This window comes from Carcharhinus amblyrhynchos, chromosome 13 (genome assembly GCF_965287045.1).
Source record: "Carcharhinus amblyrhynchos chromosome 13, sCarAmb.v2.hapA, whole genome shotgun sequence".
Taxonomy (NCBI): Eukaryota; Metazoa; Chordata; class Chondrichthyes; order Carcharhiniformes; family Carcharhinidae; genus Carcharhinus; species Carcharhinus amblyrhynchos.
In genome coordinates, this window is record NC_137336.1 from 16,018,346 (window position 1) to 16,038,230 (window position 19,885).

General features: G+C 40.9%; 1 protein-coding gene across 3 annotated transcripts in view; it reads right to left on the reverse strand.

Annotated features, from left to right (window-relative positions):
• Window positions 1-272: 272 nt before the first annotated feature.
• The window catches only part of glra1 (glycine receptor, alpha 1), a 144,974-nt gene continuing 125,361 nt past the window's right edge, over window positions 273-19,885 (reverse strand). For all 3 annotated transcript variants that reach the window (XM_080201340.1, XM_080201339.1, XM_080201341.1), the window contains one exon: window positions 273-2,920. In XM_080201340.1, coding sequence (XP_080057466.1) covers window positions 2,636-2,920 — 285 coding nt within the window. In that variant the 3' untranslated portion in view covers window positions 273-2,635. The remainder of the gene's footprint in view (window positions 2,921-19,885) is intronic.

The following is a 19,885-nucleotide window of genomic DNA, read 5'->3' on the forward strand; positions in this document are numbered from 1 at the left end:
CCTTTGCATGAAGTGCTTGAGAAAATTTCCAGACTAAATGAGCCTGGACCCATGCAATGAATAGCTCTCCCTTGTAACAGGTTGGATTGAACTCGAGTCCCTATGGTATTGCGAACCCATCCAATGCCGCACTCAGTCTGATCCTGTTAATTAGGGAACTAACTCAATTAAACATCTTTCCGTTTGCCTTGGTGGTCATGTTCACACTGAATTAAAACAAAGAACCACCAGGAGGCTAGGTTTAATACTCATTCCAAAAGACACCAACAGAATAGTTCTGAAAATGTTTAATTTGGATTGGATCAGAGTTCATAAATATATCTTTATATACAATGATTGCCTAAATTATACATTCTCTTCAAAATTAAAGAATTAGCAATGGGCAGATTACTATTTCATTTATACAAGCCAAAAATATCTCATATTCTGTTTATCACATATTCATGCAAAATTACATGTGTAAAGTACAGGATTTATTACTGTATATAAAGTGAAACAAATCTGCCTGATGCAAATTTCTTCATTTCGTGCTGATGAGTTTCAGCTAAGAAAATTTAAAATGATTAATTAAGGTTACACCAATTCTTAATTATTCCTTCTATCACTTGTCTTGTTTTGAGCTTTGTACATTTTGGCACGGCTAATTATTGGCATCAGCTCAAACTTTCCATTCGATTTGATCATAACCACTTGTGTGTAACTGAAAGCTGCAATTGGCCTGAAGAGCCATTCTGAAGGAGCTTTGTGCATTCCAAGCTCCTGGTCACGGTTCCTTAAGTGTAAGGCTTGCAACAAATTAAAACACCACGGGGGGAAGTAAGTCTGTTGAAGAACAACCAAAATTTGTGTACCTTATTGTAATAATAAAGACTTTTTTGAGTTGTCCTGTGATTTAATCTTATGGTTGGTCAATATTCTTCTGAGAGACCACATCTTGCGACTCAATCAATTTGAATGTCGTGACAAATTCTTATCCCAAACTCTAATTTGGAGCACGGAACACAAATTTCATGTGATTGACTATTGTAAGGTCAAAAGTCTTTTTTTTCAAATTGAAGGCTGAAAGTTTTTAGGTCCCAAAGCAGAATTTGCCTGACACTATCCAAAATGTCGTGGATTACCAAAGGTTAGGATTGATTTAAACTGACAATTGCCAGATCAATACCAAATTCTTCCTGAATCAGCACTGACAACATCCGCTCTACCTAACTGATCCGAAAGATTTGTCCAATTCTGATACCCTGCAATCAAATCAATTTTAATTACTGTTCGAGAAGTAAAGAATAATAATCCCTGATAGTAGATCATCGGTGATTTACCTAGCTGAAAATGAATCAACAACAATGCAGCTACTCTTGATATGAGATCAGTAATAACACACCCATTGCTAAGATTAGACCAAAAATGACACCAGTCCCTACTTTAGGATCAATTGCAGTTAGACTTTGCAAAATCTGGTTCCAATATCCCTTTGACACGATAATATAATGTTTCCCGTTAATGCTTGTGCATGCATGATAAATTAATGAAATTAGGCCGATGTCATATGTAATATGTAGGAATAAGCACTATTCTACTGCGGTAGTTAAAGACAATATCTGCCTGGCGCATGCATCTCTTAGTAACTAAAGTTCTGCTTTCTGCAATGATACATTGAGAGAGATGCTGCCTTATGGATGAGACATTAAGCTAAGTTCCTTGTGCAGGTTCAGGTAAAAGCTTCCATGATCTATTGGAATAGAAGCCAGGGGATTTCCCTAGTGTCCTGGCTAACATTTATTTTTCAACCAGCACCAAAAAGAAGGAACAGATTAACTGGTCATTTACATAATTGATGCTTATGAGACCTTGCTGTAAGCAAATTAGCTGATGCATGTGTCTACAAAACAAGAGTAATCACAAATCAGAAGTAATTAATTGCTTGTGCGGTGTATTGGAGCATCAGGGGACACAAAAAGGTGCTATACAAATGCAGGTCTTTCATCTTTAACAAAGTGAAATATGCTTATGAATTTAAAATGCACAGATACCAAACAGCTTATTATCCTTCCTGCTGTTAGTATTTTATCAATAATTTGGAAAATGAGGTTGATGTCACGCATGGGGGTGTGATTACGTACTGTTCTGTTGCAGCACTGAAAAGGATAGTTGGAAATTGAGCTTTTTTTTAGATTGGGAGAGAAATGCTACAGTAATGCGATTTAAATGGGACACGTAAATGCTTAAAGGACGTTAACATATGATTAATGAAAGCCTTAGAGGGAACATGATAATTTTAAAAAAATTGGTGTGACCTTAAATGGAATATTTTATATCAAGCACATGAGGTTTATTATTATATAGCCATTCCATTTTTCTCAGATTTTATACAGATCAAATGATCACATCGAGGAGTTTAATGAACCTTTTATATATAATATATTTAATTATATGAAAGATTTTTTGACTGCATCGTCTCCTCTGTAATGCTTCTGTGTTGCAGTTTTTAAGGATGCCTCCCTTCAGTCTGACTTTATATAGAAATTCTTTTTTTATATATATTGCCATATTTCCATTATATTCATGCCTTACTGCATTGCACATGTGCCAGATGCCAATATTCTTCCTGGCAGTGGAGTGTTTTCTCTCTCCAGATCTAGTCATTGTGGATATCCTCACTCCTCACGATCTTGTAGATCACCCAGTAGAAAATATTAAAAATCAGGAAGACAAGGGGAAAAGCCACTCGTGATACTGTGTCAATTCTTTTTGCTCGGTGGATGAAAAGTTTCCTCATCTCTTCCGATGTTTTGGCCGGAGGTGACGATGACTTTGATGTATTGTTATTGCCCTTAATGGCAACTCCATCCTTAGCCTGAAGGCAAGCTGGGCCCATCCCGTAAGCAGTGAAGCTAAAACGACCTTCCACTACCTCATCCTCCTGGAACAAACGAGAAGAATTGAGTTCATAAAATCTTTGAGTGAAAGCCTGTTCCCCTCCCCTCCTTTGGTGCCCATTGGGCCCCCCGCAGGGGCTGGGTTTATTATTGACCCCTTTAATCACTTATTAGTTTGTTGTTTTAAGTTTCCTTTACACTTTGTTTTTTGTTTTGGGCAGTTCCCTTCTTTTTGGGGGGGGCTGCCCCTCTTGCATTGTCCCTTAGTTTGATTTGGCTGAAAGAAAAGTCTACCCGCAACCTTTCTACATATGGGAAGTTTCAGCAGACCTTGCAGAGAGCTGCAAGTTCAAGTGTAGTAACTAGTTTAGTGCAGTGCAAAAGGGCTTCACTGACATTGATTCAATGTCGCTTTGATCAAGAAAAACTGCCATATTCTCTGCTTCTTCAGGTTATGAACCTAATCTGACATTGACTGAATATTTTACAAGAATTGATTCCAATCCAGACTGGTTCCAGCAGGTGAACTCAAATGATTGCTTTAAAAAGTGTAATTAAGATAACCAGTCAATGTGGAGACAGAGATCAACAGAACGGCAGTGTAAACATCTATTCATTGATCTGGAACCTCTAGCAGTTTTTTGAAAACAATTTAAGATAACTTCCATGAATTGTCATGAAAATGGATGCCTCTTGATCATTCCCAGTTGGTCTGCCTTTTTTTTTGATATGAAGAAACTATGCTGCTTCTTTTAGTACCTCTCTCACCATCAATCGGCTTCTGTCTGGCTTGGAGATCCTGCAACAATACCTAAATGTTGATCAGCCATCATCCAATTACTACCCTTGTCAACTTGCCCAAAGTCACCACCGTTAAACCACTTGAACTCGTACCAATTTAGAAAAAACTCACCCTTTTTTTCAAATCCCTCCACACCAGGCACCTCCCTATCTTTGTAACCTCCCTCAATCCTGCAGAGATATATTCTAAATCTTGAACATCATCATTGGTGGCCATGCCTTCAGCTACCTAGATCCTAAGCTCTGAATTGCCCCCGTTACAATTCTCTGCCTCTCTACCTCCCATTCCTCCTTTAAGACATTCTTTGAAACCTACCCTTTTGGCTAGATTTCAATAATCTGACCCAGTGCTTCATATTTTGCTTTCTGTGAAGAGCCTTGGAAAATTTTATTACATTAAAGGCACTTCATAAATTCAAGTTGTTGTCATTTTTTAGTTTCAACTCTCCTCTAGGAATTTATAACCCCCGTTTTTATTTATTGCTGTTTTGCTATATTATCAATGGCTTTACAAGGATGCAGAGGTACTCAATAATTCCTTGAAGAGTGATGTTGAGGGATGACAATATTTAGTAGAACATCTTTCCTTTAACCTGTGATGGAAAAAGAAACCTTGGTAAATTTTAACTGTCAAAGGTTTGGATGATGGTATGTGATCTCTTTTCCCCTGGCCCTAAGGGAGGAATGTCCTGGGCTTGCTGATGATGTGCTTGGAGGTGGGAAGGCTTTGCCATTAGGAGGGATGATGACAGACAAGAGATCTGCTGCCTTCCTGTCTCCATCAGAATTAAGTCCTTGGTGGGATGCCTCATGGTTGACTTTCCCACTTATTGGGGCCCTTAGGTGGCTAATTAATGACCATTTCAGGGCCTCAATCACCCCACTGGTATTAACCCAGCAGCAGGGGTGCCTGTATCCCTGTGGTGTGTACAGCAGCTAAAATCATGCCGTCACCTCATCAGATCTTGAGTGGGAGTGAGGTGGGGGAAGGGAATGTGGGGGTTGGGGGTGCAGGGCGTTGCTGGGCGTGAGGTTCTTTCAATCAAACACATCCAGTGCCTCATTGAGCAACTCTACTTTGGGAATTGGGAAGCCTGCTGAGACCTACGCCCTGCTCTTGCTGCCGACTGCCTTACACCATTCTCCCTGTGATCACCACCCTCTAAAACAGCTTCTCTCAATACTTACCTCAGGTCTGGGTAACTCTGTGATCCAGGGACTTCAGTAGATGTTTTTTCCTGCAGTGACCACTGCTTCCCTGAGGCACAGTTGAGCAGAAAGAACTACCAGTCTCAGTCGAGCTGGCATCTCTCAGTCAGCAAGACTTCCACCCTGATGCTTTTGATTCCAGGGGGAGGCCCACTAGTAGCCTAGTGCTAGTTTTTTGCTTTGGTGGGACTTCCCAACACGGGTCTCTCCCCCCGGCTCTCCAGCCAGCAGGCATGACGCCTCGACAAAAATTTCACCCTGAGTCCTTTCTCATCATGGGCCGGATTTTCCGGTCGTGCGCACCCCAAGACCGCAAAATCCCACCCGAGGTCAATGGACCTTTTGCATGGCCCATGTCCCGCCTGCTATAATTCCTCTGGTGGGTGGGACGGAAACATTCCACCCATAGTCTCATAGGCACAGGAGCAGAATTAGGCCACTCGGCCCATCGAGTCTGCTCCGCCATTCAATCATGGCTGATATTTTTCTCATCCCCGTTCTCCTGCCTTTTCCCCATAGCCCCTGACCCCCTTATCAATCAGTCTCTGCCAGAGTCTTTTCACTCTGATTCCCAATCTTCACTCCATACAAAACCCTGCCTGCTTTCGCTTTGACCCTTATGAAATGTGCTTAACCTCTATTTAACTGAAAGTCGTAAACCTATGTAATGTCGCTATGTGACGTGGACTCATGTTTCAGCACCGTGCCATCCTTTCATTCAATACCTTAAAACAATGTGTACAATTTTTTTTTCTCTTTTATCCTCTTTTTTGCTCCCACGTCCTTGTCTGCTCTTTCAAACCATTTATATATATTGGTGGATGAACAATGAGCTGTCCTTGTGTCGGTGCCTGATTTATGCCAGCTGTCAGAGCTTTGATATGCGGTTATAAATAGCCGCAACGTAGGCAGTTCATTTTCAGAAGACATTCATTCAGGGCTTAATTTTGATGCATAGCTTCACCTTTGATTGAAATCAGAACTAATCCCATCTGTAATGCATGCCCTATATGACTGCTATGCATGTCAGACCTGGATATACTATTGCTGTAAAACTGGGGACAAGCAGCACAAATACCAAGCACCAGAAGGACAAACAACAGGCAGACGGAGTGAATAAATGAGAGAGTAGGAGTGGGAATACTCGGCACAGCGGAATACTTGGAAGAACACAACAAATCCAGGGCATAAGCAATCCCAGGCCGGATTAAATAATAAAGCAATCAGAGTGAATAACCGATGGGAGAATAGCAAGCCCAGTGCAGAGGCAGATCTAATAGGGACTGCAGGGTGGTTGGGTAATGGGAATTCTGGTGCTAAGAAATGCAGATCAAAAGAAGTGGAAAAGTTCAGTGCAAAGGTACGCTCGGTGCACATAATGAAAATACAGGGCACGGAAGGAGTGATAACCTGTTCTAACCAGCTACCTGTGGCAGAAATAAAGAAACCGTGAAATAAAGAGAACAAACAGCAGAGAGATTGAGCACAAACAGCAGAAGTAACCTGCAAGAGCAGCAGAAGTGCCAAGAATAAGCAATGAAAATACTGTGCAAAAGCAACACACTTGCATTCAAGCTGCAGGAATAAAGTGTGCAAGCAGCAAGAATACAGATAACAGTTGCTATAAACACTATACAAGCAGCAGAACAGTGAACAGGTACAAGCAATATACTGTGTACAGACAACAAAAATACTGATTCAATAAATAGAATAAATTGAAACAAGCAGACTGTTTGGAACAAGCAGAATAAATATCATGTACAAACAACAGCAATACTGAAACAAGTGGAATAAATAGTGAACAAGCAGGGGAAATACTGACAACAAGTGGAATAAGTACTGTGTACAAGCAGCATTAATACTGACATTAAGCAGAATAAATATTGTGTACAAGCAGCAGTAACAGACAAAAAATGGAATAAGTACTGTGTATAAGCAGCAACAGTACTGACAACAAGTGGAATAAATACTGTGTACAAGCAGAAGCGATACTGACAACAAGCAGAATAAATACTGTGTACAACCAGCAGTAATATTGACAAGTGGCATATATACTGTGTATGAGCAGCAGTAATACTGACAACAAGCGGAATAAATACTGTGTACAAGCAGTAGTAGTATTGACAAGTGGAATATATACTGTGTACAAGCAGCAGAAATACTGACAACAAGCGGAATAAATAGTGTCCAAGCAGTAGTAATACTGATAACAAGCAGAAAAAATACTGTGTACAAGCAGCAGTAATACTGTCAACAAGCAAAATAAATACTGCATACAAGCAGCAGTAATACTGAAACCAAGCGGAATGAATACTGTGTACAAGCAGCAGTAATATTGACAAATGGAATATATACTGTGTACAAGCAGTAGATATACTGACAACAAGTGGAATAAATACTACGTACAAGCAGCAGTAACACTGACAAAATAAATACTTCATACAAGCAGCAGTAATACTGACAACATGCAAAATAAGTACTGTGTACAAGCAGCAGTAATACTGACAACAAGCAGAATAAATACAGTATACAAGCAGCAGTAATACTGACAGACAAAATAAATACTGTGTATAAGCAGCAGTAATACTGACAACAAGTGAAAAAAAATACTGTGTACAAGCAGCAGCAATATTGACAACAAGCAGAATAAATACTATGTACAAGCCGCAGTAATATTGACAACAAGTGGAATAAATACTGTGTACAAGCAGCAACAATATAGACAACAAGCAGAATAAATACCATGTACAAGCAGCAGTAATATTGATAACAAGCGGAATAAATGCTGTGTACAAGCAGCAGCAATACTGCCAACAAGCGGAATAAATACTGTGTACAAGCAGCAGTAATACTGACAAGTGGAATAAATACTGTGTACAAGCAGCAGTAATATTGACAAGAAGCAAAGAACTACTGTGTACAAGCAGCAGTAATACTGACAACAAGCAGAATAAATACTGTGCACAAGCATCAGTAATACTGTCAACAAGCAGAATAAATATCATATACAAGCAGCAGTAATATTGACAACAAGCTGAATAAATACTGTGTACGAGCAGCAGTAATACTGACAACAAGCAGAATAAGTGCTGTGTACAAGTATCAGCAATACTGACAACAAGTGGAATAAATACTGTGGACAAGCAGGGGAAATACTGAGAACAAGGGTATAAAAACAGTATAGCTTAAATAACAATGCACAAAATAAATACTGTGTACACGCAGCTTAAGTACTGATAATAGCAGAATAAATAACACGTAAAGCGGCAGCAATACTGATAACAAGACATATAAATGTTGTGTCCAAGCAATGGGAAATCTGATAACAGAGTGAAGTATATTATTATATACATCCTCTGGGTTGCAGTAGAGGTTGCGTGTAGAAGCGGCTTAAGCACTGATAACAAGTGGAATAAATATTGACAAGCACAATATATTAAATAAGCACAAAAGGTACATCTTCATGTGTAATCAGCAGGAACACCAATAACAAGCAACATAAATATTGTGGCCAAGCAGCTGCAACACTGGTAACAAGATAAATAAATATTGTACAGAAGCCAGAACACTGAAAACTAACTGTAGAAATAGTGTTGTCATGCCCAGTGCAGGCACGAATATATTACAAATATTAAAGCTGTATTTTAAAATAGATACAACTTTTAAGATGGTGGCAGCATATCACATGACTTTGGTAATATTGGCTTCAGTCAGACTTGAAACTCTAGCAATATCTAATTAAAATATGAATAATTACAGCTACTTGTGAAATTAATATCCTTTTGTTAAAGATGAACTGTTAACAGAGCATGTCTATCACGTCAGCCAATTTGTATTTATGTTTAACGTTGGATCATAAAGACAATAATGCTCAATGTATTTTCTGAAAGACATTCAAAAGACTAATTTAAATTGAGTGAGCATTCTATTCCAAAGCCCTGACCGGCTCAAGAACTCTCAAAAGTGTGAAAACCCAATCTATTAGCTTTTTTGCAAGAAGGATTTTGGATTGGTAATTGGTCATATGTTTACTTACCTGTTCTTTTCAAAAATAACAGTAAAAGTTGTTTATATCGGAACCATCTGAAACGTCATCTGAGAGGCAATCAAACCAGTTGCAAACCAACTACACATCCAACGTTAAATAGCAATACCTGGAAAATCAGAGAAAGATTCTCCCCCACCTGGTCTCAATTCAACTTCACCAGCTATTCAACCACAAGATGTCTCACAATTCACCGACAATTATTTGCTTTACAAGACCTCTGCTCCAACTAAAAACTCAATTCATCCAAGTAATTACAAACATGCTATGAAATAGATTGAAATAACACCGGGAAGTAAATATATATTTTTTCTTCCTCTGTATCTGATCTTTGGGTGTGTTGGTTGTGTGTGCGAGACATTGCATTTAAACCTCTGGGACAAGTGTGTGATAATAATACATGATTTATATTTTTAAATTCACAAAAGCTTGCTGCTGGAAATTATTTGAATTGGGACAAACCACTCTCAAGTTAAGACACCACTCTCAGGTTAAGGAACCACTCAAACTTCACAAATAAAAAACTCAGAATGCAGAATCTGTCTGTGACACTACGTACAAGTCTTTTAAACGCTGAAAACAGAGTAAGTACATGAGCATAAAGCAGCACTAGTGGTAAAAGCGATATAATTACTGTGCACAAGCAGGGAAAATACTGAGAACAAATGGTATAAAAATTGTGTACAAGCAGCTTAAATAATGATAATACACAGAATGAATATTCTGTACAGGCAACTTAATTATTGATAGCAAGCAGAATAAATACTGCTTAAGAACATAAGAACATAAGAACATAAGAAATAGGAGCAGGAGTAGGCCATCCAGCCCTTCGAGCCTGCCCCGCCATTCAATAAGATCATGGCTGACCTGTCGCTGCTCAGTTCCACTTTCCCGCCCTCTCCCCATAACCCTTAATCCCCTCGCTTATCAAAAACCCATCAACCCGCGTCTTAAAAATATTTAGCGAGGCAGCCTCCACCAGCTCAACGGGCAGAGAATTCCAGAGATTCACCACCCTTTGAGTAAAGAAGTTCCTCCTCAACTCCGTTCTAAACCGCCCCCCTTTTATCTTGAGGCTGTGCCCCCTAGTCCTACTGTCCTTTCTGAGCGGGAAGAGCCTCTCCACCTCTATCCTATCCATCCCATTCATCATCTTATACGTCTCAATGAGATCTCCCCTCATTCTTCTAAACTCTAACGAGTACAAGCCTAGTTTATTCAGCCTCTCCTCATAGCTCAACCCCCTCAACTCCGGTATCCGCCTAGTAAACCTCCTCTGCACTCCCTCCAAGGCCAAAATATCCTTGCGTAAGTGCGGCGCCCAAAACTGCACACAGTAACAAATAGTTAGTGTGTAGATACAGCAAGTAATTAGGAAGGCAAATGGAATGATGCCATTTATTTCAAGGGGAAGGGAATATAAGAGTAGCAAAGTATTACTGCAGCTGTACAGGGCCTTGGTGAGACAATATCTGGAGTATTATTGGAGATCCTTGAAGAAATAACATGTGCTGTGGATAAATCGGACCTTAGATTTCCATTGGACATTTCATAAAGTGCAACATCAAAAGTAATTGTGGAAAATAAAAGCTCATGTTGTAGGGGTGACATAGTGACCTGGACTGGTGATTGTCTAGCTAACAGGAGTTAGCCTAAATGGGTCATTTTCTGGTTCTGTGCCACAGGGATGAGTGCTGAAGCGTAACTTCAATTTATATAAATAACTTAGATAAAGAGACCGAAGAAATGGTACTAAACTTGCTGAGGACACAAAGATAATTTGGGACGTATAATTTGCAATGAGAAGCAATGGAGGTTACAAAGGGAGATAGATAGGCTAAGTGAGTGAGCAAAGATCTGGCAAATAATGTAAAAATGGAGCAAATGGGGAAAATGTGAAATTGTCCATTTTGGAAGGAATAATTTAAAAAAAGCATATCATCATAAATGGTGAGAGATTGCAGTGGTCTGAGATTTGGAGGAGTCATAATGCTAAAAATGCAAAAATGTTAGTATGCAGACATATCAAGTAATTAGGCAAGCTAATAGAATGGCATGGATTATTGTCAGAGAATTGAATACAAAAGCAGTGAGGTTGTGTCTCAGTTATACTGGGCATTGGTGAGTCCACATTGGATGTATTGTGTACAGCATTGGTCTCCTTATTTAAGAAAGGATTTGAATGCATTGTTTATTTATTATTGTCACAAGTAGGATTACATTAACACAACAAAGAAGTGACTGTGAAAATCCCCTAGTCGCCATACTCCAGCATCTGTTTGGGTACACTAAGGGAGAATTTAGCATGGTCATTGCACCTAAACCAGCACGTCTTTCAGACTGTGGGAGGACACCTACATAGACATGGGAGAATGCGCAGACTTTGCACAGACTGTGACCCAAACTGGGAATCAAACCCAAGTCCCTGGCCTGTGAGGCGGCAGTGCTCACTATGTGCCACCGTGTCACCTCACTTGCTTAATTTATAATGATTCAGATACGTGTGCAGATCTGCATTCCATCACTTCAGCATGGGTGCGGTGAAGCAGTGACTAGGTGAAAGTGAGACACAGCACCTCAAGCACTAGGTGCCTCTGGGAGTCAGGGGGGTGCCAGTGCCCATTGATAGGGAGCTGGACTGCCAGCAGATTCTTGGACACTCTCAGGTCACTTCCGTTTGTCAGTGACTTCATCATCTCTAGTAGGTGAGTTTGAAGAAGGTGTACCTGAGATTGTGCATGACTCCCTCAACAATTAACAGCCCTCTTGGACTTTAGACACCAGAGGATGGCTGCTAAGGTCATCTCGGGCAACAGGGCATAGCACCCAATGACAGGGTTCCTCTACCTCAGCTGTGGGGTGCACCTTGGCATAGTGGTAGGATGCAGAAATTAAAAAAAGTCTTGCATTGGCACAAAGATGGCATAAGAACATAAGAACATAAGAACATAAGAAATAGGAGCAGGAGTAGGCCATCTAGCCCTTCGAGCCTGCCCCGCCATTCAATAAGATCATGGCTGATCTGTCGTGGCTCAGTTCCACTTTCCCGCCCTCTCCCCATAACCCTTAATCCCCTCTCTTATCAAAAACCCATCAACCCGCTTTTTAAAAATATTTAGCGAGGCAGCCTCCACCACTTCAACGGGCAGAGAATTCCAGAGATTCACCACCCTTTGAGTGAAGAAGTTCCTCCTCAACTCCGTTCTAAACCGCCTCCCCTTTATCTTGAGGCTGTGCCCCCTAGTCCTACTGTCTTTTTTGAGCGGGAAGAGTCTCTCCACCTCTATCCTATCCATCCCATTCATCATCTTATACATTGTCTGCTTGAAATTGGGTCCAGCGCAGATTAACTTGGGAGGATTACAAGTGAATACATATCATAAGCATGACTACTCATAGAGTGATTAAGGGCCCATTGGGGTGATTCTCAAACATTCTCTCTTTCTTCGGGAGAAACAATCTCACAAACTGAAGGAGCACTCAAAAACTGGAGGAGGTGACTTCAGAGTCCTGACCCCAGCTGAGTGGACAGCCTCGGACCTGGCTGGGGAGGAACAAGGACATTCCTGCCTTCCGCCAGCTCCACCTCCATCTCTGAGGATGATGATACTGGAGAGTCAGAAGAAGCATTTCATTCCCTTCCGCCCCCCACCAAAGCAGAGATTTTCACCTGGGTACGCATTCTACATTAGGTTTGAGGACACAGTCTGATGAGCACATCATCTCCTCGGCTGATGGTAGATGTGACAGTTGAAGTGTCTGACACTCGGGGGACTGTTGGAGACCTGGCCCATGCCGAGTCCCACAATGATGTGTCCCTGGAATGGGCCACAAGATATCTACCAGACAGAGATGCAAAGTCAGGCAGGGCAACAGAGATAACATGTGAATACCTCAGTAAAAAAATGGAGGAGACTGGCCAGCAATCAGTTCTGATTGCTGACATGGCTCTGGCATGTGAAAGCTTTTAAAATTAAAGTTTATTTATTAATGTTACAAATAGGCTTACATTGACATGGCAATGAAGTTACTGTGAAAATCCCTCTAGTTGCCACATTCGGGTACACTGAGGAAGAATTTAGCATGGCCAATGCCCCTAACCAGCATAATCAGACTGTGAGAGGAAATCGGAGCACCCAGAGGAAACCCACCCAGACATGGGGAGAATGTGGAGACTCCACACAGACAGTGACCGAAGCCAGGAATCGAACCTGGGTCCCTGGCACTGTGAGGTAGCAGTGCTAACCACTGGGCCAATGTGGGCATTGGAAGCAGTTCAGAGAAGGTTTGCTAATTTAATGCGTGGATTGGGTGGGTTGTCTTATGAGAAAAGGTTAGACTTGTATCCTCTGGAATTCAGAAGAGTAAGAGGTGGATTTGACTGATACATAAGACCCTGAATAGTCTTCACAGGATGAACTTGGAAAGGATGTTTCCTCCTTGTGAGAGAATATAAAACTCGAGGTTATTGTTTAAAAATAAGGAGTTGCCTATTTAACTCAGAGATGTGGAGAGCTTTTTTCAGATGGTTGTGAATCTTTGGAACTCTTTGAATAATTTAAAATCAGAGTTGAATACATTCTTTATAAGAGATGAAAGATTATGGGGGTAGGTGGGAATATGGTGTCAAGGTTACAATCAGATTAATGGTGATCCTATTAATGGTGGAGCAGATTCAAGGGGTTAAGTGGCCTACTCCTGCTCCTAATTTTTATGTTCGAAACAAATAATGAGAAGCCATCTTGCAGAAACATATAAAATTATGAAGGGAATAGATAAGATAGAAGCAGGGAAGTTGTTTCCACTGGCAGGTGAAACTAGAACTAGGGCAATGGACTCAAATAACAGGGAGCAGATGTAGGACTGAGTTGAAGAGGAACCTCTTCACCCAAAGAGTTGTGAATCTATGGAATTCCCTGCCAGTGAAGAAGTTGAGGCTGCGTCAATGTTTTTAAGGCAAGGATAGACAAGTTTTTGAACAATAAAAGAATTACGGGTTACGGTAGCTAGCGAGCAAGTGGAGCGGAGTCCACATAAAGATCAGCCTTCACCTTATTGAATGGTGGAGCAGGCTTGAGGGGGCCACATGTTTTACTCCTGCTCCTAGTTCTTATGTTCTTATTTTAAGATTCTGAGAGAGTTTGATATGGGGGTACGAGGAGGAGGTTTGATTCTTGTTCTCTGAACTGGGTTAACAGGTTAAGTATAAAAGGTCTCACTTTAAGATGGAGGTGAGAAGAATTTTCATTCTCTGGGGGTTGTTAGACAGTGGAATTCTGGAGAAAGCAGTGGAGGTCGGGTCATTGAGTTTATTCAAGGCTGAGTTGGATAGATATTTGATAGATGGGGAATTGAAGGGTTATGGGCAGCAGACTGGAAAGCGAAGTTGAGACGACAATTAGATCAGCTATGATCTTACCAAATATCCAACCAGGCTGAAAGGGTTGAATGGTGTACTCTTGCTCCCAAGTGTTATGTTTCTATGTTCCTATATTGTGTACAAACAGCATCAATACTGATAACAAGTGCAGTATATTTCATACACAGGCAGTGTGTAACAAGTACTAAAATACTGTGTGCAAGCATCTTATATAATGATAACATGATGTGGAGTTGCAGCGTTGGACAGGGGTAGGCACAATAAGTAGTCTCACAACACCAGGTTAAAGCCCAACAGGTTTATTTGGTAGCGTGGACTTTTGGAGCATTGCCCCCTCATCAGGTGACTCATCTGAAGAAGGGGCAATGCTCCCAAAGCTGGTGCTACCAATTAAACCTGTTGGACTTTAACCTGGTGTTGCGAGACTACTTATAATAATAAGAATAAAGGATGTGTACAAGAAGCTTGATAAAACTGATAACAATCAGAATAAATATTGTGTACTGGCATGTGGAATTTTGATACAGTAATATTTATATTTATACAGGCAGTTTAAATAGTGTGCACCAGCAAGAATATTGGTATGTGCAGTTAATACTGTGTACAAATTGCATGATAATAAGTGGTATAAATGCAGTGTACAAGCGGCAGGATTACTGTTAAGTGATGCAAATACTGTGTATGAACAATGAGAAAGTGAGTGACAAGTGGCAGAAACTGTCCAGAAGTAGCAGAAATAATAATAATAATAAGCAACACAAATACAGTGTACAAGCAACAGGAACTTTGATAAGCGATATAAAACTGTGTACAACCAATGAGATTACAGATCAGAAGCAGTGGAAATACTGAATACAAACATCTCAAGAACTGATAACAAATGGAATACATAATTGTGTGCAATCAGCAAGAATATTGATAAAAAAAACAGTGTAAATACTGTGAACACGTAACAGCAGTATTGATAACAGGCATTATAAATACTGTGTAACAGCAGCCGGAATACAAGCTGCACAAATGCTGTGTACAAGCAACTTAAATAAAGGCAATATGCAGAATAAATATTGTGCACAAGCAGCAGAAAATATTGAACAAACAGTAGGATATTGATAACAGCCAATAGAATACTGTGTACAAACAGTGGGGATACTGATAACAGGCAGTAAAATACTGTGTACAAACAGTGGGATATTGATAATAGACAGTATAAATACTGTGTACAAACAGTGGGGATACTGATAACAGCCAGTAAAATACTGTGTATAAACAGTGGGATATTGATAACAGCCAGTAGAATACTGTGTACAAACAGCAGGAAGAATTTTTAAAAAGCCACATGAAAACCCTTGCACAAGCAGCAGGAACACTGGTAACAAGCAGAATAAATACACTGTGGAAGCAGCTTAAATATTGATAACAAGCAGTATAAATACAACGCGAATACCAATAAAAAGCAGAATATATATGACATACAAGAAATAGCACTACTGATAAACAGAATAAATATCATGTACAAGCAGCAGCAATACTGATAACAAATGGTATATGAGTACCGTGTACAAGCAGGGATGTTGATAACAAACTTTATACATACTTTGTACAGGCCACAACAATATTGATTACAAGAGTTATAAATATTGTGTACAGGCAGCAGCAATATTGATAACAAGCAATTAAAATACTTCACACAAAACAGCGGGAATGCTGATAACAAGCATAATAAATATTGTGTATAAGCAGCAGGAATACTGATAACAAGCAATATTTATATTGAGTACAGGCAACTTAAATGTTGGTGACAGGTGTGGAATACATAGCTTAAAACTGTTTAAATATTGTCAACAAGCAGAAGAAATACAGTGTACAGCCAGGAATATTGCTAGTAAGTGGAATAAATATTGTGTAAGCGCAGCTTAAATACTGATGACATGCAGTATAAATACTGTGTACAAGCAACTGTTAAGAGGTGGAATAAATATTGTGTCCAGACACCAGGAATATGAATAACAACCTGTAAGAATACTGACCTGATTCTCTGATCTCTTCAGATGACCAGTGGGAATCCCAATTCCCTGGTGATGGGGCGTCAGCCAAAATTCGGGATTCCCGATGGGCGTGCAGGCTCTTGGGATTCACCCACTCTGCCAGTCCCTGACTAGGTTCCTGCCCGGTGCGAGTTTGACATGCCAATTCACCAACCGTCCACCACTCAGCCGGCCTACTGGCAGGGTGGGTGAATCTCAAGAGCCTGCAGTCCCATCGGAAATCCCGATTTTTGGCTATCCTCAAGTAGTGACATGGTGAGTTGGACCCTGCGGATCCAGGGGAAAACCAGAATAGAGGAGTGTCTGCCCCCACACCCCCACACCCCCACTACCACTCAAATCACAGTAGTGGGGGAGGGGGGGTGGGGAGAGGTTCTGGGGGCAGAGAGGACTGTGTGTGGGGGTGGGGGGGGGGGGTTGGTGGGAACTTGAGGGGGAAGGGGAGCTGAGGGAGAGCCTGAGTAGAGGGGTCAGTTTGGGTCACCCTCATGCCTGTGTGGCATGGGTGAGGGGAGGATGGGAGAATGGTTTATTCATCATTTGTGAGTGGGGATGCCCCTCTTTGGTGAGGGGTGCATGGTGCTCCCCTGGTCAGCGGCGGGGGTTTGGGGGGGGCGTGGATACCATTTCATTTATTGCGGGGAGATGGTTATCTCTGAATGTTGGACTGGGCTGTCCTCGGAACAGCAGGTCTGGCTGGCGGGTTGCTGAAAATGAGCCAACCTGCATCTTTTAGATGGGTGGGTGAATCCCGCCTGACGAACGCTCCCAGCACCAGGGGGAAACACTCCGATTTTCCACCAGTGGGAATACCAATAACAAGTGCTATAAATACTGCGTGTACAAGCAGCACAAATGCTGATAGTGGATATGGAATAAATAGCGTACAAGGTTGGAATGAATACTGTATACATTCAGCAGGAACGCAATAACAAGCAGTGTGTGAACACTGTGTCAAAGAGTGGGAATGCTGATAACAAATGGAAAAAAAATTGCTTTCAAGGAGTAGGGGATTGCGAATTATTAGTGTTATACATACTGCGCACATGAAGAGCGAATGCTGATAATGATCAGTCTAAATACTGTGCAGAGGCAGTTTAATTACTGACAACAATCAGTATGAATAGTGCGTAAGCCACTTAAATACTAATAAGAAGCAGCATAAATATTGTAAACAAGCAGAATAAGGATGGTGTACAGCCGGCATAATTACTGATAATACGCAAAATGAACACTATGTAGGAGCAGCTTAAATATTGATCGCCAGCAGTAAAAATCTACAAGAAATGTGAATACTGCTGTCAAGTGAAACAAATATTGTGTGCAAGCGGAATAAATATTGCAAACAAATAATAAAACATACTCTGTATTGTATCGAGCTGACATGGCGCAGAAAGAGGCCCTTCAGCCCACTGCATCTGTGCTAGCCAAAAAGAGAAAAAAATAAACTAGCTACTTATTCTCATCCAATTTTCTAGCATCTGGTCTGTAGCTTTGCAGGTTCAGACGCAGATCCAGGTACCTTTTAAATGGGTTGAGCATCTTAGCCTCGACCACCAGTTTTGGTGGTGAATTCCAAATGCCCATATCCCTCTGGATGAAAATGTATTGCCTTGTGTTCTCTTTAATCCTTCTACTAATCACTGAAATCCATGCCCCCTGCTAACTAACCCCTCAGCAAGGGGAAACAAGTCTAATTTGCCTCGGCCTTTCATAATTTTGTACAATGCAATTAGGTCACCCCTTAGCCTCCACTGTTCTAAGGAAAACAACACCAGCCTATCTAAACTCTCCCCATTGCTGCAATTTTCAAGAACTTGCAACATTCTTGTAAATCTCCTTTATACTCTCTCCACAGCAAAATGTCTTTCCTATAATGTAGCGGCTTTAACTATACACACACACACACACACACACACACACCCCTAATGTTTTATACAGTTCCACTGTTACACTCCTGTTTTGGTATTCAATGTGGGCAATTCTCTGACCTCCTAGCTCCAATTTTCTCGGCAGCGGGAGGTGGTGTGCTGGCAGCGGGATTCTCTGATCCCATTGTGGTCAATCAGATTTCCCACTGATGTCACCCCCTGCTGCCATAAAACCCATGGGAAGGGGTGCACTGCCAGTGGGGTTGGAGAATCCCGCTGGCATGAACGGCTGGAGAATTCCCCCCCAGTATCTCAAGAAATAAAGGAATGCATTCCATTTGCTTTCTTGACCAACTTGTCCAGCTGTCCTGCCACCTTCAAGTACCTGTAGACATTCATTCCAAGCTCTCTCACTTCCTCAATCCCTCTGAATATCTTCCTGTTTCATGAGTATTCCCTTGCTTTGTTTGCCCTTCCCAAATGCATTACCTCACACTTTTCTGGATTGAATTCCATTTGCAACTTCTTCACTCACTCAACCAGCCTGGAGGTGATCACTATCCTCTTCGCCATCAATCACACGACCAATTTTTGTGTCCCAATCATACCACCCACATTTAAGTCTAAATTATTAATAGGTACAACAGTGAGGGCCTCAACACTGAGTCTGTGAAACGGTACTGGAAACTGTTTTCCATTCACAAAAAAAATCCATCGACCATTACCCTTTGTTTCCTGTCATTGAGCCAATTTTGAATCCAACCTACCCCCTTCTCCCGTACCCCATGGGGGGGGGATCTCATTTTTCTGACCAGTCTGCCATGTGGGAACTTGTCAATTGCCTTACTGAAATCCATGTGGATAATATCCACTCCACCACCCCCATCAATCCTCCTTGTTACTTCTTCAAAGAATCCAATTAAGTTAATAAGACATGATCTTTCCCTCACAAAACAATGTTGACTACCCCTGATCAATCTGTGGCTCTTTAATTGACATTGTAACCTGTCTTTCAAAATTGTTTCCAATAATATGCTCACAGCTGAAGTCAGATTGAAGGCAGGCTGATCGGCCTATGTTACAGGCAGGTTATTTAGTGATATCAAGGCTTATAATACTGTGTACAAACAGTGGGAATACTGATAACAAGCACTATAAATACTGTGTGTACAAGCAACATAAATACTGACAGTAGGTGGAACAAATAGTGTACACCGTTGAAATAAATACTGCTTACGTCCAGAAGGAATATGATGATCAGCAGTGTGAATACAATGTACAAGCACTGGGACTATTTATAACAGGCAGTATAAACACTATGTAGAAGCCACACTGACACTGCCACAAATCCATGTAAGTACTGTGTCAAAGCAACAGAAATACTGATCTCAAGCAGCAGAAATGTTGTGTACAAGCAGCAGAAATATTGTGTACAAGCAGCAGAAATGCTGATAAACAATGTAAATACATTGTGCAAGCATTGGGAATACAGGCAGTTTAAGCACTATGTACAAGCCACAGGAATACCACTAAAAAGTGATGTAAAAGCAGCAGAAATGCTGATTAAAAGTAGTATAAATAGTTTTTAGAAGCAGCAGGAAAACTGATAAACACTATGAATACTGAGTACAAACTGTCAAAACATTAATACCAAGCGG